This window comes from Bos grunniens, chromosome 12, assembly GCF_055505025.1.
Source record: "Bos grunniens cultivar Pamir isolate PY7600 chromosome 12, Bosgru_T2T1.0, whole genome shotgun sequence".
Taxonomy (NCBI): domain Eukaryota; kingdom Metazoa; phylum Chordata; class Mammalia; order Artiodactyla; family Bovidae; genus Bos; species Bos grunniens.
Genome location: NC_141176.1, coordinates 32,216,577 through 32,241,857, shown reverse-complemented (window position 1 = coordinate 32,241,857; position 25,281 = coordinate 32,216,577). Strand labels below are relative to the sequence as shown.

Below are 25,281 nucleotides of genomic sequence, written 5' to 3'. Positions count from 1 at the left end.
CATTGAGGGGCCGTTTTCTGCATTGCTTCTAGAAAGACAATGCCTCTGCTAGTTTTGGGATGCCAGAGCAACCCAAGAATTAGAGAATAAAGCAGTGTAGAATTAGTAAGTGGGCATTCAAATGGCCCGTGCCGCCTGCTTCCTACCCTCCTTGGTCGTGGACAGCAGCGGGCTGCAGTCGACACAGGGTTAGAGTCAGGGCTTTGCTGTCAATCTAAGACATGTTTCTGGACCCTGACACCAATGCTCACCACACAGAGGTCAATTTCTAATGTTTCATAATATTATACATTGCAATTCTGCTCATCATACTAGGAAACAAAACAGGTAAGCAATTCCCAGAAAGAAGCTTCTCACTACTTTAACTAGTCAGCTCTTTGCTACTTTAACCAGAATGGAAGAGAAATTTTCTAATTTTTTATCTTTAAGACAAAATACAATGAAAACACAAGCCATTGGAATTCCCTGGCGGTCCAATGGTTTATAATCTGCCTGCCGATGCAGGGGATTTGGGTTTGACCCCTGGTCTGGGAAGAATCTACATCCTGTAAGGCAACCGAGCCCATGCGCCACAACCACTGAGCCCGCACTCCAGAGCCTGTGTGATCCAGCAAGAGAAGCCACCGCAACGAGAGGCCCTTGCGCTACAGTGAGAGAGAAGCCCCCGCTCGCTGCAACTAGAGAAAGTCCATGCATAGCCATGAAGATCCATGGAGCCAAAAATAAAATAAGTAAATAAAATTTTTGAAAAACAAGCCACCTTTAAAATCTCAAACAATCTTTTCACTATTTGTTTTACATTTTGTCAGCTATCACTACGTTCTTAGGCCCCGGCTGCTCAGTCTCTCAATCATGTCCAACCCCATGGACTGTGGCCTGCCAGGTTCCTCTGTCCATGGGATTTCCCAGGGAAGAATACTGGAGTGGCTTGCGATTTCCTCCTCCAAGGGATCTTTCCAACCCAGGGATCAAACCTGCATCTCCTATGTCTCCTGCATTGGCAGGTGGATTCTTTACCTGGTACCTTTACTAGTACCACCTGGGAAGCCCTTCTTCTTCTGCTGTTGCTGCTGCTAAGTCGCTTCAGTCATGTCCAACTCTGTGTGACCGCATAGACGTCAGCTCACCAGGCTCCCCTGTCCCTGGGATTCTCCAGGCAAGAACACTGGAGTGGGTTGCCATTTCCTTCTCCATTGCATGAAAGTGAAAAGTGAAAATGAAGTCGCTCAATCGTGTCTGACTCTGTGCAAACTCATGGACTGCAGCCTACCAGGCTCCACCATCCATGGGATTTAGGCCCTAAATATACCATATATGTCTATATAACTTTTTAAATTAATAGACTTTATTTTTTAGTACAATTTTACATTTATGGGAAAACAGCATAAACACAGAGATCCCGAACACACCCTTCCCCATCCCCCCCACCACCCCCAGTTTTCCTATTACTAACATCTTGCATACGTGTGGTGTATTTGCTACAAGTGATAAACCAATACTGATATTAACTCAAGTCCATAGTTTACATTAGGACTCACTTTTGGTGTTGTTTACCCTGTGCATTTTGACTGCTATAAAATGTCATGAATCCATGCCCTAACTAATTTTTTGGTTCACTTTATTTCACTGGAGATAAGAGTTACAATGGACGTCTTACAGCAGTCTGAAAAGAAACTCCAAATGAAGCAAGAATGCCTTTTTTTCTTTTTAATGGGAAGAAAGTATTCCTCCAAAAATCCTTGTGGTTACACATTGCCGCCCTGGCTCCCGCTTACCTGTTTTGTAAATCCAAGTGTGGCTGGCAGTTTAGGTAGCTGTGTTTAAAGACCCAGAGACAGGAAGTGTTCCCTGGGGCGGAGACCAGTACTTGCAGTGTGATGGACGCAGCCACGTCCACCTGCACCGTGGCCGCTTCATAGATGGTCTCTGTGCCCTCGGGCCTCAACGCACATGCCAGGTCTTCCCGGGATTCTGATGCCTACGTCATCGATGAAACAACGTGAATTTACTACAAGGGCAGGTTTAATAACTCTTCCTTTTAGCTGGAAACTTTACCAAATACATACATGTTGAAATACTGCATACAACACCCAAGCGCATCATAACCCATGGAGGACATATCACTGACTAAAATTTATATTAGTTATAATTCTCTAAGGAAAAGACAGATAATTTTAGGCTGCATTTCTAAAAATGCTTTATAGACTGTTATAGGTTGAATTGTGCTACCCCCAAATTCAGAAAAGGGCGGCAGAAGATGAGATGTTTGGATAGCATCACCGACTCAATGAACATGAGTTTGACCATACTCCAGGAGATGATGAAGGATAGGGGAGCCTGGTGTGCTGCAGTCCATGGGGTCACAAAGAGTTAGACACAACTGAGCAACTGAGCAACAACAGGAAGAAATAACAAAACAAAGTGAAATGTGATGTGCTTGATAAACAGAAGTCCACTACTTTGGACGGTGCATTTAAGTGCTCTGGACCTTCGGAGCAGGGAGAAGTGACTTCCAGGCGGGGACAGTGGGGGTGGAGATGCTCCAGTGGAGTGCAGCAACTGAGCTGGATCTTAAAAGATGAACACAGAATAAAGTAAACCAAGAACAACAACAACAAAATCCTGACATGCCAGAAGAAAATATTTGCTATGCGTATGACAAATAAAGGAAATAAAGTGCTAATACCCTTAGTATGTAAAGAATTTTTTTAAACATTGAGAGACACAGAAGCAAAAACACGATAGAGAAAAGGGAAAAAGAAATAAATAGACAATTCACAAAAACGTTATAAAGAATGGCTCTTAGGCACATGAGAAAATGTTCAAATACACATATGATCAGAAAAAAACAACATTGAGATAGCACTTATCTATCACACTAGCAAAATTTTGTTGGTGAGGCTATAAGGAAATATCCACTCTCATACATTGCTGGAGGAAGGCAAACTGGTGCACCCTTCTAGGGCAGGTTTGGAATTCACCAACACCTAATAGAACTATTATGCACTTCACCCTCTCAGCCAGCAATCCCATTTTGAGGACTATATGTCCAACAATTGACTGAACATCATTTATAATTGCAAAATATTAGAAACTACCTAAGTGCTTGCACATAGGAAAGCACTTAAGTGCTCATACACAGCAGAGTGACGGAATAAATTATGGCCCATCCACACAATCGAGGACATGCAGTTATAGAGAAGGATGAGGACAAGCTCCATGAACTGATTTGCAGTGATTTCCTAGGCAGATGCTAAGTGAAGAAAGCTGGGTTCAAAATGTTTCTACTTTCAGTTACGCTATCCTTTGGGTAACAAGGAAGGCGACTAAGACAATACACATGTATCTGCTCATTTGTGCACAAGAAATACAGGACTAATATAAAAACCTTAAGGGACTGGCTCACTACAGGAGATAGATGGGGAAAGGAGGGAACTTGGAAGTAGGGATGAAGAAGGCATGACATTTCTATGAGTATGTCTTTTATCACATAGCTTTAGCTTTCAGGACCAGAATCTTGTTTCAGATACTCACAAAATAAATCATTAACATCAACCAGGATATGGGGGAACTAAAAATGGAATGCAAACCAAGTGAACTTAACTGCATCACAAATAACTAACATAATCAGAGTGAAGGGATTGGGAAAGAAAGGAACAAACTTAAGTAACTTGGGAAAAGAATGCTTTGGATGGTATGAGGTTAAAGACAAAAAGAATTGCACACAAGTACTGTATTCCCAGGGGCTTCCCAGGGTGGCTCTAGTGGTAAAGAACCTTCCTGCCAATGCAGGAGATGTTAGAGACATGGGTTCAATCCCCAGGTCAGGAAGATCCCCTGGAAAAGAGCATGGCAACCCACTCCAATATTCTTGCCTAGGGGCATCCCATGGACAGAGAAGCCTGGAGGGCTACAGTCCATAGCGTCGCTAAGAGTTGGACACGACTGAAGAGACTTAGCACACACGCACTGTATTCTAGTTGCTAAATCTTTTTCTCACTGGGATCTGGGTAAGCAACTCTGACACACCAGCATGTGCATGCTAAGTCGCCTCAGTCATGACCGACTCTTTGCGACCCCACGGACTGTAGTCCACCAGGCTACAGACTCTGTCCATGGGATTCTCCAGGCAAGAATACTAGAGTGGGCTGCCATTTACACCAGAAATGAATATTATTATTGAATGATAATAAAGTAAATTATTTTAGATAATGAAAGCCAGGGGTCTTACTGTCAGAGAGAGAAGTACAACTGAGGAAAGAGAGAAAGGTAGAATGAACCCTTTGGTGCTGAATTGAATCACAGTTATCAGCATGAACTCATGGTGATACATAGATAGATAGAGATGATAAAGAGATAAATATAGTGTGTATGGATGGGGGCGGCAGGTAGTATACAAGCATGTATATCCTACCTGTGTCTGCCAAGAAAACCTAGAAGCAACAATGCTCAGGAGCAATAAGCACACTCAGCTCTCAGATCTTGGTTTCTAAATACTATTCTCCATGAAACCAATGCTTCTTGGAGAAGTGGTTAGTTCCAGCGCCAACACAGGAAAAATACAAGATGAGCCTGAACTATGCTGTAGTGCCAAAAAGTAAGGGTGTGCTTCAAAAATTATGCGGACATGTTGAAAAGACACAGGAACCAAGCTGAAGTAGCTCCCAATGACCAAAGCTGGAAACATCTGAGCCCCCAAATAAAGTGTTAGTTTGGGGCTATAATCCATGCAATAAAATAAGTATCTATAAGTCTAGACTGATTAAATAAATAACATGGAGAGAAGAGACAGCTCTTCCTCGCAGAAAGATTCCAGTTAGGAACAAGTTAGGGAGTTGCTCCCTAATTCCAGTTAGGGAACAAGGGGCAAAGAAGCTCATCATCAGGAAAACATCACAGTAATAATGGTTATAGGCAAGATCCACCAGTGGACGCTAAAATCAGTGGGGTGAAAAACGGAGGAGAAACAGAATATTTGTATCTCCCCCCAATCCTTTTTAACTACAAAGGAAAAATAGTAGCCTTGTAGGGGAGAAACTCAGGACACACCACCTTAATCTTCAAACAGAAATGATAATGATGGGAAATCTCAGATTTGAAACAATTAAGTGAATTGTGGAAACAGTAAAATAATCCTATTTTGATCCCAGGCTATACTGTGATACAGCTCAGGATGGAGTTGCTTATTTATTAGAGCTGCCTTGGTCAGCTTTGTCAACTAAAGAGTGCTTGGTTCTTCAAAAAACCTCTGAACTATAAGAGTTTTAGAAAGATGTCTCATCTGAGAACCGTGAACTAAGGAAGAAATCAAGACTGCTTTTGAGAAAAGCCACTGACACCCTGATAATCCATCTCACATCGAAGCAGGAAAATACCCAGAAGGAGCGCCTTCAGCTTCAGGAAGGCGAAAGTTCAGTTTTTCCACAGTTAGGATGGTTGCTTGATGTGGTTTAGGAACTACTAGGTCCTAATACAATCCTGAATATTGCATAAGAGTACAATTTATTCTACATAAAAAAGATAATACAGAGCTTAATACTAGAAACCAAGACCAATTATCTTGGATTTTTTTAAAAAGATTGTGATTTATAAGAAAGCACTTAAATGTGTGCAGCTATTTTCTCACATTGAAAAGACACTAAAAGTTTAAAACATCACAGCAAATAATAGTAAAATTTTTTCTTGTCTGCACTAAAATAATCATGTACACCAAATGTCTTAGTTATTAACAAGCCAATGTGTTAATGACACCAATATCTGTTAAAAATTTAAACCCAAATAAATAAGTAAATAAACAAACAAACTATACTTTTGTGCTATGTGTACTCTATAAAAGAAAACAGAGTAACTATAGCTTTGTATGAATCCTTAACTGGATAAAAACCATCAGATCAGATCAGATCAGTCACTCAGTCGTGTCCGACTCTTTGCGACCCCATGAATCGCAGCACGCCAGGCCTCCCTGTCCATCACCATCTCCCGGAGTTCACTCAAACTCACGTCCATCGAGTTGGTGATGCCATCCAGCCATCTCATCCTCAGTCGTCCCCTTCTCCTCCTGCCCCCAATCCCTCCTAGCATCAGAGTCTTTTCCAATGACTCAACTCTTCGCATGAGGTGGCCAAAGTACTGGAGTTTCAGCTTTAGCATCATTCCTTCCAAAGAACACCCAGGGCTGATCTTTAGAATGGACTGGTTGGATCTCCTTGCAGTCCAAGGGACTCTCAAGAGTCTTCTCCAACATAGAATTGGTTAATTTATGGTCACTTTTTATTGTATATAGACTTCTAATATTTTCAGTTTCTTGATCGTTTAAGCTTCCTTCATTTGAGTAAACACCTAGGCTATGTTAGCTGAATAGTATTAAGAAGAGTAATGGAAAACAAGGGTGGAACTTGAAGGAGTCAGAGCCAGTCTATGGAGTGATATGCACGTCGACTGAAGTCATGAGAAGACCAAGCCAGGCTGTAAAGGATGTAGCTATGCCTCAAGAAGAATAGTCTGAGGCCTCCCTGGTGGCTCAGGGGTACAGACCACCTACCAAAGCAGGGGACACGGGTTCGATCCCTGGGTGGGGAAGATCCCACATGCCATGGGACAACTAAGTCTGTGTGCCGCAACTGCTGGAGCCCGCGCGCCCTAGAGCCTGTGCTCAACAACAAGGGAAGCCCGGGCACAGCATCTAGAACAGCCCCAGACCTCTGCAACCAGAGAAAGCCCACGCAAAGCAACAGAGACTCGGTGCAGCCCAAAATTAATTGAGAAAAAGAAAAGAAAAGAAAAGAAAAGTTCGGCAGCCCTATCCGAGCTGAACTGTAGAAGGAAGAAGGCACTTACAATATTATTGTGACTATGAGGGCTGGAATTAGGGAAGTGGCAGGGAGACTGGAGAATATGAGGTGGTTAAATGAGAACTAGGAAAGAAAAGAAATTGATAAGACTTGGTAACTGACCAAATGTGAGGGCAGAGAAAGGAAGCAGTCCAAAGTGAGGCTGAGCTTTCAAGCTTAGGATCTAGATGGGGCTGTAAACAGAAATCCATTAAAACAAGATGTTTGGGGAAATAGAAATGAAGTAAATTATATAGGTGGGTCTTAATGAGCAAATGGAAAAAATCTATTTATGTAAACCCAGGAGGCAGTTGGAAATTTAGAGATTCGGGGTGTGAGAGAGAAGCCTGGCTTTATTTTAAGGAGAAAAGGAAATCTTTGTTTCTTATTCATTCTGAGTATCACTGTCCTTCCAGAATCTAAGCCCAAAGACAATGTGACTCTTGTTGGGATGGAGTCCCAGGTAACAATGAGTAGAGATGCTCATCAATACCCCACATGAATGCATAGTTACTTAAATATATAAAAAGAAAAGCTCATAAGCCATAGCAAGTCTCAATAGCTTACAAAGTATGGTCTCCAGAGAAAATAGCTAAAATTTTACTATTACTTTACCATGGGATTTGATGATGTCCTCACTGATGAATCATTGTTTCCATGGTTGATTAAAACACACTTGATCTCAGGCAGATCTTGATTTGTAATAGTCTGGAATATCATTGTGGAAAAAACAACTGTGAAAGCAAACAAAGGCAGTGATGTTGATACATGCACACCTTAAAAAGAAAATATGTATTCATCTTACAATTAAACAAAATGTAATCAAGGGAAAGTGGCCAACAGGAAAGCATGCAGGAAGTATAATTTCACAAAAGGCAAGTCTTACTATCAATCTTGAGCAGAGGTCCTTAGAGCAGTGTTTTCCAAGGGAACATTCTTGGGTGATGGAAATATTCCTTATCTGTGCAGTTCAACAGGGTGGTCCTTAGCTGCATTTAGCATTAAGCATTTGAAGTGAGGCTAGTGCAACTGAAGACTGGTTATTTGTATACCAGCCATTTTTTTCTTCTTTATGGTTTCCTGGTGCATATACAAGTTACATTTATGGTACAGTGTAGCCTTTTAAGCTTATAACAGCATTATACCCAAGAATACAATGTGTATACCTTAACTAAAACATACTTTCTTGCTAAAAAATGCTAACCATCATCTGAGCCTTCAGTGAATTGTAGTTCTAACATCAAAGATCACTGATCAAAGATCACCAAAACAACTATAATAATAGTGAAAACATTTGAAATATTGTGAGAATTACCAAAACGTGACATAGAGATACAAAACGTGCAAATGCTGTTTTATCATCACATAATTTTGAATTTCCCAGTTTTCTTCTTGTAGCTGAGTTCTGGTTTCACACCACTGTGATCAGAAATATCCTGGAGAATGTTCCGAGTGAGCTTGAGAAGACTGTATATTCACTGCTGTTAGATGGCATGTTCTGTAAATGTCTGCTAGGTCCACCTAGTCTAACACGTAGTTTAAGTCCGATGTTTCCTTACTGATTTTATGTCTAGATGATCTATCCTTTGTTGAAACTGGGGTACTGAGGTCCCTTTGTGTTGTTGCATTGTTATTTCTCCCTTCAGGTCTGTTAGCATTTGCTTAATTTCTTTAGGTGCTCCTATGGCAGGTGCATAAATATTTATACATGTCATATTCTCTATTGGGTGACCATTTTTACCTCTTATGACAGTCTTTGGCTAAAGTCTATTTCGTCTGAGGTAAGTATAGATATCTCTACTTTTGGTTTCCATGAGCATGCAGTATCTTTTTCCATCCCTTTACTTTTAGTCTGCGTGTGTCTTTAAAACTGATTAGGAACTTCCCAGGTGGCCCAGCGGTTAAGAATCCACCAGCCAATACAGGGGACACAGGTTTGATTTCTGGTTTGGGCAGATCCCACGTGCCTTGGAGCAGCTAAGCCTGCTAGCCCCTCCACGGAAGCCAGTGCACTCTGGAGTCCACGTACCACAACTACTGAGCCCACACACTACAATCAGAGAATCCATGCACTGCAATGGAAAAGATCCTGCATGCTTCAACTAAGACCCAACACAGCCAAATAAATAAAATCAATAAGTATTTTTATTTTTATTTATTTTTTTGAGCTTTTACTTCTTTATTTTATTTATTTAATTTTTAAATTTTATTTTATTTTTAAACTTTACAATATTGTATTAGTTTTGCCAAATATCAAAATGAATCCGCCACAGGTATACCTGTGTTCCCCATCCTGAACCCTCCTCCCAGGTATTCTTGGTAGCTGTTTTTTTTCTTTTAGCATTTCACATATGTAATGCCATTCCTTTCTGGCCTACAAAGTCTCTGCTGAAAAATCTGCTGATAGTACTACAGAGGCTCCGCTGTTTTCCTTCTTGCTGCCTTTAAGATCTTCTCCTTGTCTTTAGTTTCTGACAGTATCTATAACGTGTCTCAGTAGGTCTCTTCACATTCATCTTATCTGGAAGTCTCTGGACTTCTTGGACCTGGATGTCTGTTGCTTATGCCCAGATGAGGGGATTTTTCAGCCATTATCTCTTTGAATAATTATTGTGCTCTTTCTCTTTCTCTTCATCTTTTGGGACCCCTATAATGACTATTAGTTTAGTGTGATGGTATCTCTTAAGTTCCTTAAACTGTCTTCACTCTTTTCTTTTTTCCCTTATTGCTCCTCTGATTGGATCAATTCCACTGCTCTGTCTTTGATCTCAGTAATTCTTCCACCACATCTAGTTGGTTGGTGAACTCCTTTTCTGAATTTTTCAGTTATTGTATTCTTCTTACGGAGAAGGCAATGGCACCCTACTCCAGTAATCTTGCTTGGAAAATCCCATGGACGGAGGAGCCTGGTAGGCTGCAGTCTGTGGGGTCGCTAAGAGTCGGACATGACTGAAGTGACTTAGCAGCAGTAGCAGCAGCATTCTTCTTAAGCTTTCTCTCTCTGTGGAAATTCTCACTTTATTCATGTATTGTTCTCAGGGAGCATCAGTGAGCATGTTTATGACTGTTAGTTTGAACTCTTTTCTAAAAAACAACTATTTATTTATTTATTTTTGGCTGCGCTGGGTCTTCTTCGCTGCCTGTGGGCTTTGTCTTGTTGCAGAGAGTGGAGGCTACTCTCCAGTCATGGTTATCAAACTTCTCATTGCAGTGGCTTCTCTTGTTGGATCATGCAGGCTCTAGAGTGCGGGCTCAGTAGTGGTTGTGACACATGGGCTCAGTTGCCTTACAGCACGTGGAATCTTCCCGAACCAGGAATGGAACCCACACCTTCTGCTTTGGCAAGGGGATTCTTAACCAGTGGACCACCAGGGAAGTCCTATTTTGAACTTTTTACAGGTAAATCACTTATCTCCATTTCACTAAGGTTTGTTTCTGGAGTTTTATCTTATTCTTTTGTTTGAAACACGCTCCTTTCTTTCTTCATCATCTTTGATTATCTATGTTGGTTTCTGTGGATTAGATAAAAAGCCATATTATCCCAGTCTTCACAGAATAGCCTCTTGTAGAAGAAATCTTATCCGTCCACCCAGGCTTAGTTCTTGGTTCAGTTCAGTTCAGTTCAGTCATTCAGTCATGTCCGACTCTTTGCAACCCCATGAACTGCAGCATGCCAGGCCTCCCTGTCCATCACTAACTCCCGGAGTTCACCCAAACTCATGTCCATCGAGTCTGTGATGCCATCCAGCTATCTCATCCTTTGTCATCCCCTTCTCCTCCTGCCCCCAATCCCTCCCAGCATCAGGGTCTTTTCCAATGAGTCAACTCTTCACATGAGGTGGCCAAAGTACTGGAGTTTCAGCTTCAGCATCAGTCCTTCTAAAGAACACCCAGGACTGATCTCCTTTAGAATGGACTGGTTGGATCTCCTTGCAGTCCAAGGGACTCTCAAGAGTCTCCTCCAACACCACAGTTCAAAAGCATCAATTCTTCGGCACTCAGCCTTCTTCACAGTCCAACTCTCACATGACCACTGGAAAAACCATAGCCTTGACTGGACAGACCTTTGTTGGCAAAGTAATGTCTCTGCTTTTGAATATGCTATCTAGGTTGGTCATAACTTTCCTTCCAAGGAGTAAGCGTCTTTTAATTCCATGGTTGCAATCACCATCTGCAGTGATTTTGGAGCCCAGAAAAATAGTCTGACACTGTTTCCACTGTTTCCCCATCTATTTGCCATGAAGTGATGGGACCGGATGCCATGATCTTTGTTTTCTGAATGTTGAGCTTTAAGCCAACTTTTTCCCTCTCCTCTTTCACTTTCATCAAGAGGTATTTTACTTCCTCTTCACTTTCTGCCATAAGGGTGGTGTCATCTGCATATCTGAGGTTCCTGATATTTCTCCCGGCAATCTTGATTCCAGCTTGTGCTTCTTCCAGCCCAGTGTTTCTCATGATGTACTCTGCATAGAAGTTAAATAAGCAGGGTGACAATATACAGCCTTGAAGTACTCCTTTTCCTATTTGGAACCAGTCTGTTGTTCCATGTCCAGTTCTAACTGTTGCTTCCTGACCTGTATATGGGTTTCTCAAAAGGCAGGTCAGGTAGTCTGGTATTCCCATCTCTTTCAGAATTTTCCACAGTTTATTGTGATCCACACAGTCAAAGGCTTTGGCATAGTCAATAAAGCAGAAATAGATGTTTTTCTGGAACTCTCTTGCTTTTTTGATGATCCAGTGGATGTTGGCAATTTGATCTCTGGTTCCTCTGCCTTTTCTAAAACCATCTTGAACATCTGGAAGTTCATGTTTCATGTACTGCTGAAGTCTGACTTGGAGAATTTTGAGCAATACTTTACTAGCATGTGAGATGAGTGCAATTGTGCGGTAGTTTGAGCATTCTTTGGCATTGCCTTTCTTTGGGATTGGAATGAAAATGGACCTTTTCCAGTCCTGTGGCCACTGCTGAGTTTTCCAAATTTGCTGGCATATTGAGTGCAGCACTTTCACAGCATCATCTTTCAGGATTTGAAATAGCTCAACTGGAATTCCATCACCTCCACTAGCTTTGTTCATAATGATGCTTTCTAAGGCCCACTTGACTTCACACTGGAGGATGTCTGGCTCTAGGTGAGTGATCACACCATCGTGATTATCTGGGTGGTGAAGATCTTTTTTGTACAGTTCTTCTGTGTATTCTTGACACCTCTTCTTAATATCTTCTGCTTCTGTTAGGTCATACCATTTATGTCCTTTATCGAACCCATCGTTGCATGAAATGTTCCCTTGGGATCTCTAATTTTCTTGAAGAGATTTCTAGTCTTTCCCATTCTGTTGTTTTCCTCTATTTCTTTGCATTGATTGCTGAGGAAGGCTTTCTTATCTCTCCTTGCTATTCTTTGGAACTCTGCATTCAGATGCTTACATCTTTCCTTTTCTCCTTTGCTTTTCACTTCTCTTCTTTTCACAGCTATTTGTAAGGCCTCCTCAGACAGCCATTTTGCTTTTTTGCATTTCTTTTCCATGGGAATGGTCTTGATCCCTGTCTCCTGTACAATGTCACAAACCTCAGTCCATAGTTCATCAGGCACTCTATCTATCAGATCTAGTCCCTTAAATCTATTTCTCACTTCCACTGTATAAGGGATTTCATTTAGGTCATATCTGAATGGTCTAGTGGTTATCCCTACTTTCTTCAATTTCAGGCTGAATTTGGCAATAAGGAGTTCTTGGTAGTTTCTTAAATTACCTTTTTTGTGCTTATTGGCTCCCAGTAGTAAGGATGTGTCATGATTTGCCCGTGTCCTAAAGGGGAGGAGACTTTATTTTCTTGGGCTCCAAAATCACTGGGAACAGTGACTGCAGCTACAAAATTAAAAGGCGATAGCTCCTTGGATGCTATGACAAATCTAGACAGCATATTAAAAAGCAGAGACATCATTTTGCTGACAGAGGTCCATATAGTCAAAGCCATGGTTTTTCCAGTAGTCATGTATGGATGCGAAAGCTGGAGCATAAAAAAGGCTGAGTGCTGAAGAACTGATGTTTTTGAATTGTGGTGCTGGCAAAGACTCTTGAGAGTCCCTTGGACCACAGGGAGATCAAACCAGTCCATCCTAAAGGAAATCAACCCTGACTATTCATTGGAAGGACGGATGCTGAAGCTGAAGATCCAGTACTTTGGCCACCTGATGAGAAGAACTCACTAGAAAAGACCCTGATGCTGGGAAAGACTGAGGGCAGGAGGAGAAGGGGCTGACAGGACGAGACGGTTGGATGGCATCACTGCGTCAACGGACATGAGTGTGAGTAAACTCTGGAAATAGTGAAGGACAGGAAAGCCTGGTGTGCTATAGTCCAAGGGGTCTCAGAGTCAGACACAACTTAGCGACTGAAAAACAACAACAACAAAGGGAAGATTTCAGTTAGTACCTAGATGCACAGTGAAGCTGAACTCTCAGGCAGTGGCTTTTAAAATACACAAGCAGACCTCTTTCAGGGAAAGAATGGGAGCTAGTGTTTGTCTGCTTTCTCTGCACTGAGCCCTAAAGGATAGTCAGTTAATAACTGTTTCTTTGTTCACTACAGACCAGTGGGACCCACAAATGCAAGTCCTGCTGGCCACCAGATCAAGGAATGTGTCCTCTGGGTGGCAGTCACAAAGGCCATGGTTTTAGACACATGTATAAGCTCCTTTCAGAGAGATACCAGAGGGCAAATGTGTAAATGGTGCATCCAGCCTCCTCAGGCTCAGGGAGAATTGCAGTCAGTTCCTAGATGTATGTTAAATTAGGTTGAAAACGGACCTCTTGAAAAAGCATCAAAAATGGGCAGAAGACCTAAATAGGCATTTGTTCAAAGAGAATGTAGAGATGGTCAATAGGCACATGAAAAGATGCTCAACATCGCTAATTATTAGAGAAATGTGAATCAAAACTTCACTGAAGTATCATCTCACACCCATCAGAATGGCCATCATCAAAAAGTCTACAAATAATAAATGCTGGAGCGGGTATGGAGAAAAGGGGACCCCTCTATACTGTTGGTGGGAATATAAATTGGTACAGCCACCATGGAGAACAGTATGGAGGTTAGTTAAAAAAATAAAAATAGAGGGAATGCTCCGGTGGTCCAGGGTTAGGACTCCATGCTTCCACTGTCAGGAGCCTGGGTTTGATGCCTGGTTGGAGGACTGAGATTCTGCAAGCTGCATGGAATGGCCAAAAACAAAAACCAGAGTGATCGTATGATCCCGCAATCCTACTCCTGGGCATATATCCGGACAAAATGATCATTCAAAAAGATACATTCAGCCTAATGTTCATAGGAGCACTATTTACAATAGCCAAGACACATAAGCAACCTAAATGCCCATCGACAGAGAAACAGATAAAGATGAGGTATACATATACAATGGAACATTACTTAGCCATAAAAAAGAATGAAATAATGCCATTTGCAGCAACATGGATGGACCCAGTGATTATCATATTAAGTGAAGTATGAGACGGTGGGAGACAAATATCACATGGCATCACTTACATGTGGAATCCAAAAAATGGTACAAATGAACTCATTTACAAAACAAACAGACTCAGACACAGAAAACAAAGTATTGTTACCAAAGATGAAGGCTGGGCTAGGGATAAATTAGGAGCTTGGGATTAACAGATACACACTGCTATATATAAAGGAGAAAAACAACAAGGCTGTATTGTATAGTAGAGGGAACTATATTCATTGTCTTATAATAACCTATAGTGGAAAAAATCTGAAAAAGAATATGTATATACACGTATGTATAACTGAATTGCTTTGCTGTTCACTAGAAACTGCTACAGCATTGTAAACCAACTATACTTCAATAAAAGTTTTTTTTTGTTTGTTTTTAAATAGGCCTGTTTAAGGAAAAGACTGGGAGAAGGCTGTTTCTGTCTGTTGCCTCAGCACTGAGCCTGCGGGTATAGTCACAAGGAGTCTTTGCAAACCCTTTACAAACTGTTTCTTTGTTTGCTAGGGTCTCTTGGACACAAGTCCCATTGGCTTTCAGAGCCAGGTGTTTTAGGAGTCAGTTACCTGCTGTGATAACCCCGAACTTCAGCAAGTCATTTGACCTCTTTGGGTCTCACTTTTCTCATTTGGTAAAAGAGGGCAGTAGACCCATGAGGTATAATAAATATACTTGGCTTTAGATCAAAATGTATTTGGTCTTTCCCAGACCATGCATGCATGCTCAGTCGTGTCTGATTCTTTGTTACCCCATAGACTGTAGCCCCCGGGGATCCTCTGTCCATAGGATTCTCCAGGCAAGAATACTGGAGTGAGTTGCCATTTCCACCTCTGGGGGATCTTCCCAACCCAGGGATTGAACCTGCGTTGGCAGGTGGGTTCTTTACCACTGCACCACCTAGGAAGCACTCTTTCCTGGCACAAAGCTCCTAAAATACTTAGAACTTCCTGAGCAACAGGGGTGTCTGTTGTTACTCACAATGAGCCCCTTCTGGGCACTCCAGAGTTTATGCTAACAAGGTGACTTAGGGCGGGGTGCCTCTGCAGCCCCAGGAGCCAGGGGGTTGTCCCAAGAAAGATCCAGAGGTTGGAGGGGTGAGGCTGAAAGCTGACCCGTGGGCAAACAGGGAGGGAAGTGTGCTAATTAAACTCTATAACAATTCTTGAACTGAGAGATCCAGTGAGCTTCCGGATTGGTGAACTGGATGACATTCCGAGCCCTCCCCACACCGCTTGCCTTGCCCTCTGTATCTCTTCCACCTGGCTATCCTGGAGTTATATCCTTTCATCATAAAACGGTAATCTAGCAAGCAAATTGTTTTTCTGAATTCTGTGAGCTGTTCCAGCAAAGTCATCAAAGTCAAGGAGGGGGTCCTGGGAACCTCTGACTTACAGCCTGTGCTGGTGGCAACCTGGACTTGACACTGACATCTGAGCCCTTAACCTGTGGGATCTGATGCTATCTCCGGGGAGAGAGTGTCAGAATTGAGTTAAACTGTAGGACATCCAATTGGTTCCCAAGAACTGCTTGGTGTGGGGAACTCTCCCATCCCATATACATGGAGGCCAGCGGAGCCAGGAGTGGTCAGTGTGAGTCCAGGGAAGGAGACTTGTGTGCTCTTCTTTGCACCTGGGACACTCTCATCGCTGTCATCTCGCCAGTCTCTGCTCTTTCTCATGATTTTAATAAACGACAGTCCATTTGCTCAGGAGTTTCAAATCCATACCTCCTATGTGTACGGCTATATATCTGGGTGGCCCCCAGGAACCTTACAGTCAGACTGAACTCCCCCCTTTCTCCCCCCCCCACCCCCTCCTCTGTTAGTGCCAGCACACCCACTGTCCCCAAAGCCAGAAGTCACTTTCAACTGCTCCCTCTCCCCCACTTCCCATCATCCAGGCAGCTGCCAAGCCATGACATTTTGACCTCCGGATAATCCCCACATCTCTGCATGGCCCTGCCTCTCTTCCACCACTGCCCCAACTCCAGTCCTTGTCGCGTCTGGCCTGGCCGACTGCCAACTGCTTCCTCGCTGTCCTCTCTGCCATGTCTTGTCTGCCTGACATCCATCCTCGACACAGACCCCAAAACTGTCCTTCTGGAGTACATGTCAGTGCTCCGACATGCTGTCACTCCTTGCCTTCAAACCCTAAACAGCCTACAGCACTGGTCCTTACCCTTCTTGAGACACAGACCACACTGAAAAATCTGATGAAAGCAATTAACCCTCACACACACACAAACACACACACACTATACACACACACACACACAATATACACATACATTCATACACATAACACACCAATACACACACACAAACACATACAATACACACACACGATATACACACACATACACACACAATACACACACATACACAAACACACACAATATATACACATACATTCATACACATAACACACCAATACACACATGAACACAATACACACACAATACATACACATACACACAAACACACATATACACACAAACACAATATATACACACATACACACAATACACACAGAGACATACACACACACACACAATATACAAACACATACACACACATATACACACAATACACACACACCCCAAAGGACACAATGGATCCCCTGAATTCCCTCCAGAGACTCTTGGGCCACAGGAGAACATCCAGGTCCTTTATCACACCACTAAAACACTCCTTACACATCACACACATCTGAGCCTCTGGAAGCTACCCATTGAACAGGCTTCATTTTCTGAGTTGACACCTTCGTAGATGAGAATTCCCTGATCCTGGGGGCCTTTTACATTGTGCCTCAGCAACTCAGGACGAATTATGGAGTCCGTCTGCTCCGTGATTCTGACTTCTCTACTGTTCTCTTCACTGTCCTGTTTGCCTGGAAAGTCCTTATTCTCCCCTTCGCCTGTCAAGCCTTACCTTTCTTTTATTTATTTACTTGGCTGTGCTGGATCTTAGTTGGGGCATGTGAACAGTTGGTCGTGGCATGTAGGATCTAGTTCCCCAACCCGGGATTAAACCTGGGGCCTCTGCATTGGGAGCACTAAACCTCAGTCACTGGACCACTAGGGAGGCACCTAAGTCTTAACTTTCTAATCAAGACTTGACATCACCTCTTCTGGGAAGCCTTGCCTGCTTTTCTCAGTCTGTGTTGGAGGCTCAACCTCGGTCCTTATTTCTAAAATTACACCGCAGTTTTCCTTTTACATGCTTACCCTGTGCCACCAACACCCCCAACATTAGACTGTGAGCAGGAATCTGAACTATGTGGCACCTGGCTGGCCCACATGGTGCTCCCAAGGGTCCAAGAAGGCAAGGAGAGAAACCATGTAACTAAATCCTGACGATTCCTTCCAACTTGAGGCATCTCTCTTTCTGCAAAGCACCTGTCTGACAGGGGATGAAGCTGCACTCTACAGGTATTATCTGATGAAGCGGTAAGATATTGCTTATCTCCCTTCCACAAATGAGGAGCTTAAGTGCAGAGACATTTCTGGCCAGAATAAAGAACTCAGGTTTTCTGACTGTGTTGCTCACCCTAACATATTCAACTGCATCATCTCCAAGAACAGAACCCCTAATATTAGGAACATTGTAACTCAAATAGCAAAGCAGGGAAGACTGAATTCAATGGGTATGTAACAATCAAAACACACTGGTTTCGGGCTTCTCTGGTAACTTGGTGGTCAAGAATCTGCAGGAGACACGGGTTCAATCCTTAATCTGGGAAGGACCCACGTGTGGAGGAGCAGCTAAGACCCTGCTCTGCAACTACTGAGTCAGTATTCTAGAGCCCGGGAGCCACAACCACTGAGCCCACTGCCACGAGTACTGAACTCAAGCGCCTAGAGTCCGAGCTTTAGAGCAAAAGAAGCCATGGTGATGAGAAGCCCGTGCAGCCACAACTAGAGCATAGCTGCAACTCAAGAAAAAAAGCCCGAGCAGCAAGGAAGATCCAGCACAGCCAAAAAAAATAAATCAAAGTTTTAAAAAACATAATGGTTTAAAGAAATAATGACAATATCCTGTTTTAAAGTAGGCTGCAAATAATTTTATGGCAGATTCTTGGCTACCAATGGACTTACAATGACAGCAGTGAAAAAATACTTTTACTGTTTAACCTAAAAAAATAATAATAGTTCCTCTTTTGGATCTTATGCAATTCCTCTAGCCACAAAAGAACAGTGTGTGTGTACTTTATATTATTTTTAAATTTCCTCTACATGTGATGGGACCCATTGAACAGAATTGCGTGATTCCAACTAACGATCATCAGAGGGTTCTACAAAAGCTATTATCACTTGAAGACTTAAGGATGATCTAGCCATAGAGGTAATTCAATCACATATACATAAATCTCACAGACCCCCAAACAACAGAAAAACCCTCAGCCATAGAACTATGGCCACCTAAGATAAAGCTAAGACATTTTTGGAAATCAATATTTGAAAAATAATAAGATCACAAAATCATCTTGATGAAAACCAAAAGCTTTATTCAGTCTTGTGAGATTCACAAGACTTTGCTATTTTGGAGTGAATAGCAAAGGGTACAGCATCGTGGCAAGAACAAGCTAAGCAAATTAAAAATGAGGCCAAGCTAGTTTCCAGCCCCTCGATTTCCCTCCCCCAAGTTCTTATTCCTCTCCTCTTCAAGGTCCTTTTCAAAATCAAGAACAATGATAAAATACAATACTTTTGAGATTATTATTTTTTTTAAACCAAATCAGAATCTTGACCCAAAGATTAAGGCAATATCTGGTGGCTATTTGAAGATTCAGAGAGATCACAATCTTGAACACTGACAAGGGCTCTTGTCACATCGCTTCCTGAGTTTCATTAGAGGATGAAAAAGATGAGGGGAATAAAAGGAATTGCAGAGAAAGTCATGAAGCTGAGCCATCCTGTGGGCTTCTCAATTGAGCCGGGATGCTCTCTGGGGAGGAAAATGCAGCCAACAAATTTGTTCAAAGAACCATTTGGAAAATTGCTTCTTCCTAGAATCTTAAAAAAATAAATGGCCATATTTCATTCTGGAACAGTCCATTTTAAAAATTTCAAATGGAAGAGTCTTTTCATCCTCACAACCATTAAATCCAGTAATATCCATGTTTAAGTAGTCTTAGGCTACAAAATGGAGAAGCCGATGGCACCCCACTCCAGTACTCTTGCCAGGAAAATCCCATGGACGGAGGAGCCTGGTGGGCTGCAGTCCATGGGGTCGCTAAGAGTCGGACACAACTGAGCGACTTCACTTTCACTTTTCACTTTCATGCATTGGAGAAGGAGATGGCAACCCACTCCAGTGTTCTTGCCTGGAGAATCCCAGGGACGGGAGCCTAGTGGGCTGCCATCTGTGGGGTCACAAAGAGTCAGACACGACTGAAGTGACTTAGCAGCAGCAGCAGCAGGCAACGAAAATCTTGGGATTCACGCTATTTTTCTCCTACAGATATCTATGGATCATGACAACTGTATTGGAAGGTTTAAACAACTGAAAGCAAACTTTGTGCTGAAATGTTTTCTTGGAGAAAGGCAATGACCATGCATTTTTAAAATAGAATTGAATTAACTATTTATATGTAAGTTCCCCCGTTCCCATCTTTTTCATCTTTGTACCCTCACGGTGCCTAGCACTGAAATAGGTGTTCAATAAAAGTTTGTCAAATAAATTTCTTTTTCTTCCTCATGGAGGCTCCCTCTTCATCTTTTTACCCCCCTGGAATATAAATGTCTTCCTCTCCCATACTTAAGATCTCATTACCTAACTGTTCTTCAGTTAAGCAACAGGAAACTTCAACAAGAACGAAATCTTTACTGATAACTAAAGGGTTAATGAAAGTGCCTTAGTTATAAAAAGTGGAGCCAAGTAGTTAATAATGAAACCTAAGAGGATAATTTACTATAGATCCATTCGAAGTAACCAAGAAGAAATGAACAGCCAGTCTAAACTTGAAGGATAGCATGGATTAGAATGAGGCTTTTAGGATGAAAGGGTATCTTAACACCAGGTCACCAGGTCTGGTGTCCCCATCCAATCCAAACTTTACTGGGCATCCCTTCTGTCTACCTCCTTCTGAGTTGGTTCCCCTTAGGCTACCAGGTCACAAGCAAACAAAGTAAGATAAGCATCAAGATCAAAGGATGTCAACTAAATGTGGAGGTCAAAGCTCTGAATATGAATTTCCTGACACTAATGACAGAAACAGTTATCACAGTTACTGAGATCCTGAAATCTTGCTCCTAGCTATGATCAGTACAGAATGCAATTAGGGCCATGAAGAGTCTGTGTCCACTCTTTAAGCACTACTTAGAAAACCTAATCATTCTTCTTGAAAGGTAGACCTTACAGTATAAGGGAAATGGGAATGGCATCTGATAATTCAATGTAGTTAGAGCTTTTTTTTAACATTTAAAGTCCTTGTTTTTTAGCCTCTCACTTTATGTTGCTTCATTCAAGGAAGTCTGTAATGGCAAGTCTTGGCAAAGATGTGACAAGGAGCTCCATACGCTGTTAGCGGGAAGGCAAACTGGTGCAACCACTTCAGAAAACTGCTGGACAATATCTACCAAAACTGACATGTGCCTTTCTCTACAATCTAGGAATTTGATTTGAGGGTATCATCCAAAGAGAAATGAGTATTTCTGTCCCCAACCATGTAAAAGAGTACTCACAGCAGTCTTATACTCTTCACTACACAAAATTGGAGACACACAAAGTGTTCTTCAACAATAGAATGGATAGATTGCATAGTCTAGTCATACTAAGGAAATAGCACCTAGCAATTGAAAACAAAAACAAAAACAAAAAACCACAGTTATTAAGAACAAAGTTGAATCTCATAATCACAATGCTGAGTGAAAGAAACTGGACATTAAAAAAAGAAACATAATAATGGTTTGGTTTACATGTAGTTCAAAAAAACAGGAAAAACCATGGAATCAGAGGTCAGAATAGTAAATGTGACTAAACCAGTGTGATTCTAATAAAATTCAAACCACTTTTTTTCCTCTCTAAAAAAAGTCAGAATAGTGGCTACCTTGGGGGAGGGGGTGGAGTTCGAATTGCTCTTTATCTTCACGAAATAATGATTAGGCAGGTACCTGTGTATATAAAGGGCTTCCCTGGTGGTTCAGCTGGTCAAGAATCTGCCTGCAATGCCGGAGACCTGGGTTCCATCCCTGGGCTGGGAAGATCCCTTGGAGAAAGGAAAGGTTACCCACTCCAGTATTCTGGCCTGGAGAATTCCATGGACTGTATAGTCCATGGGGTTGCAAAGAGTCGGACACGACTGAGTGACTTTCATTTCACTCACTGTGTATATAAAACTTAATGGAGTTGTACTATTAAGATGTGTGCATATTTTCTATCTGTGAATTATGCCTCATTTAGAAAAATCTGGAGAGAGATGTAGGAATTTCTGAGATTGTCCTGAAATATAAAAGAATTCAATGCAGCTTATATACACTTGCATGTACTGATGTTTATACTTTCCCAAAGCCTTTGTATGTGACTGAAAAACCCACTTACCACTTCAGGTTATACATTAACAGAAAGCTAACTTCTTGTAATAGACTCTGAAAAACATATTGTACTGTACATTTAAAATGTACATATTTACCAATTAACAGAGATGTTTAGGAAATGCAAGATGCTTTTCTACTCTTTTCCCCCTTATGTTTTAACTCTATAATTCTGAATTATTTGAAACAAAAGCTACTGGAAATAATTCCTGCACGTCTATACTGCAAGTATTTTCTCCATGGACCACGGAAGATGCAAGACAGACTGCTAGGGTCTGGAAGCTGGAGAAGACACAGCCAGACTCCCTCCGTGGACAGAGCACGACAGGCCCGCCAGGGGCAGTGAGTGATTATCCCCCAAGGCTGCAGAACTAGGACACGATCCGAGGCTTCCTGGCCCCCCAAACTCTGCCTCCTTCACCCTAAACGCAAATCAACCCTCTCCTCTTTCCAAACAGATGAACTGGATCTAAAGAGGATTTTTTTTTTCCCGGTAACAATTATGCTATCCAGATTATTTGGGAACAGTCAGCTGAGTCCTTGAAAAGCCTCTTGGGGTTTAACGCCAGGATAAAAATCGAGTACAAGAGGAGGGGGCAGCGGGTATTTTAAGATGTAAATCCCGTTTGCATAATATTTTCCAAAGTATCTATTCATTGATCCAGTCGACATTCGGCGGGGTGGGGGGTCGTTACCCGAGATGACTCGCTTTGGGGAGAACCCGGGCGCCTTTTCCCATCAGAGTTCACTCCCGACATCAAAACCTCAAAAGAAGAGTTGGAGACGCCACCCAGGAGTCTGCGGTACCGGGGTCGGCGCACGCAAGGTCCGGGTCCCCCGGCGCCCAGCTCGGGGCCGCAGACTCGGGCGGCTGGCCCAGAACCCGGGCGCGCCGGGCGGGCGGACGGGCGGGGCGGCCCGGGCCCCGCAGGCACCGATTCGGCGAGGCCGCCCGCGGGGTCGGGGCGGCCGGTGGGGACCGCGGCCCCGAGCCCGAGCGGCGACGCGAGACCAGCGGGAGGAGAACGCGGGGTGGGCCCGGCCGGGGCCGCGGGTGACTTCAGGGCGAGTCGGGAGGGCGCGGAAGAGGGGAGGGGCGCGGGAGCGAGAGACGGAGCGGGGCGGGGAGGCGCGCGGCGGCGGGGACGGAGGAGGCGCGCACCCGGTGCCCGCGCTGGGTGGGGGCCGGGGGCCGCGGGGGCTCGAGCGGGCGAGCGGGGCCTTACCGAGCAGCGGCAGCCGGCCGCCCAGGCGCGCCAACGCCGGCATGGCCTCCGGAGCCCGGGGTCCCCAGGCCGCACCGGCCCAGCCCTGCGATGCCGCCCTCCGCGGCGCGCCCCGCGCTGCAGGTGGCTCGCTTAAGGATGCGCGTCACCGACCGCAAATTCCCTCGGACTGGTGCAAAGTGGAAAGGGGGGGAGCATCCCTCTCCCCACCCGCAGGGGCTGTGCCGGGGCGCCGGTGCCTGGCGCAGCGCTGCGGCCGAGCCCACGTGCCCGCCGTGGTCCGCAGCCCGCGCTCCGCCGCGCCCGGGGCTCCCCGACTGTGAGGGGGAGACTGGGCGCGGTTCCGCCGGGGAGGTCGCAGGGGCTCGGCGGCCCCCGGCCGGGGAGGAGGCATGGCCAGAGCTGCCTGCTCCCTCCACCCCCCGCCCCGCCGGGAGTCCCGGAACCCTCTCGATGAGCGTGGGGACAGCTGAAGCCAGCCACCGTCCACCTCGCGCGCGAGAGGCTTTGAGGCCGCAGGGTGAGCGCTACAGCCCCGCGGCACGCGGCCGCCCCAGGCTGGCGCGCGGGCAAGCCGAGGGTCGCGGTCCACGCTGGGTGGATCCTAACTGCGGACCCACGTTCTTTGTCCCCCCCGCCCTGCTCCATCTCCTAGGATGCCCAGGATGCAGTCCACAGCGGCAGCAAGAAAAACAGGCTCGGTTTCAGTGTCAACCAAGGCAATCAGGGAAGCTAACATCAGCCATAGAAACAAAAGCAAAACACAGGTCATCTCGGGCTTTGATTTCTGCACTCGTAATTCTTGTTCTTCATTGCATAATATTTCTACTTGAAATTATTTCCTTTGCAATAAGTTGAAGATTGGAAAGCCCAGGATGTTGGCTCTGAGTCTTCCCTTAACCAGCCCTTGACCTTCACAAAGCCACTCATCCATCCTCTGAGAGTTCCCCCTTACCGCCCCCCCACCCCCGCCCACCCCTTGCTCACCAGTAATGGAGTGGAATGGACCACGCGGCTTATAATGTCTCCAAGTTCTAGCGATTCCATGCTTTTCATTATTTCAATCTTGCTGTAATCTAGCGTGATAATTGACGTGCATTCTTGGCCAGACAGTCCTTTTCCTCAGCTGTAGCCTAGAGTAGGAAAATTTTCTCTCCTAGAGCATGACAGAAACTTGAAATGTGGTGCAGCCACTGTGGAAAACAGCGTGACAGTTTCTCCAAAAATTAAAAATAGAATTACCATATGATCCAGCAATTGCAATGTTGGGTGTATACCCAAAGGAACAGAAAGCAGGGTGATGAAAAGATGGTCTGTACAACCATATTCTAGGAACATTTTTAACAAAACCCAAAAGATGAAAGCAACCCACACGTCCATCATAGATTAATGGATAAACAAAATCCAGTGAATGGATAAAAATGGTATATACATACAATTGGGGCGTCCCTGGTGGCTCAGCGGCAAAGAATCCACCTGCCAATGCAGGAGACATGAGTTTGATCCCTGGTCTGGGAAGATTCCCCTGAAGAAGAAAATGGCAACCCACTCCAGTATTCTTGCCTGGAAAGTCCCATGGAACCTGGCATGCTACAGTTTATGAGGTGGTAAATAGTCAGACACGAACAACAACAATAGTTAGCGACCGAACAACAACATAATACAGCTAGGATCTTATTCAGCTTTAGAAAGGAAAGACATGCTTTTTTTTTTTTTTTTTTTAGGAAAGACATTCTGACACATGCTACAACGTGGATGAACCTTGAGGGCATGTTAAGTGCAATAAGCCAGCGACAAAAAAACAGACACAGGTTCTATCCATATGAGTTCCCTAAAGTAGTCAAATTCTCGAGGCAGGAAGAATGGTTGGGTTGGGATGGGGGCTGGGGAGATGCGGAATGGAGATGGGAATGGAGAGTTGTTGTGTGGTGGGGACAGAGTTTCAGTTTTGCAAGATGAAGAGAGTTCTGGAGATTGGTTGCACAATAGTGTGCATGTATTTAACACAATTGTACACATAGAAATGTTTAAGATAGTAACTTTTATGTTATGTGCATTTTACCACAATTGAAAGTTAAAAAAACTTTTTTTTAAAGCATCTGTCTTCAGTCAGACAGAACTAGAGAAAGAGACATTAAGTTCAGTGAGACATGAATAAAAGTGGTGAAGCAGGCTGGTGATG

The 25,281-nt window shown here is 43.7% G+C and overlaps 1 protein-coding gene across 3 annotated transcripts in view; it reads right to left on the bottom strand.

Moving 5' to 3' along the window:
* FLT3 (fms related receptor tyrosine kinase 3) overlaps positions 1–24,225 on the bottom strand; it is a 69,679-nt gene extending 45,454 nt beyond the window's left edge. The window contains exons 1-3 of one of the 3 annotated variants that reach the window (XM_086328492.1): positions 24,087–24,225; positions 7,446–7,564; positions 1,776–1,978 (exon numbers count right to left, since the gene is read on the bottom strand). In XM_086328492.1, coding sequence (XP_086184618.1) covers positions 1,776–1,978; positions 7,446–7,550 — 308 coding nt within the window. In that variant the 5' untranslated portion in view covers positions 7,551–7,564; positions 24,087–24,225. Of the gene's footprint in view, positions 1–1,775; positions 1,979–7,445; positions 7,565–23,099; positions 23,391–24,086 lie in introns of those variants that run through there. The other 2 variants (XM_086328491.1, XM_086328493.1) reach the window with 2 other exon arrangements.
* Positions 24,226–25,281: the final 1,056 nt, after the last annotated feature.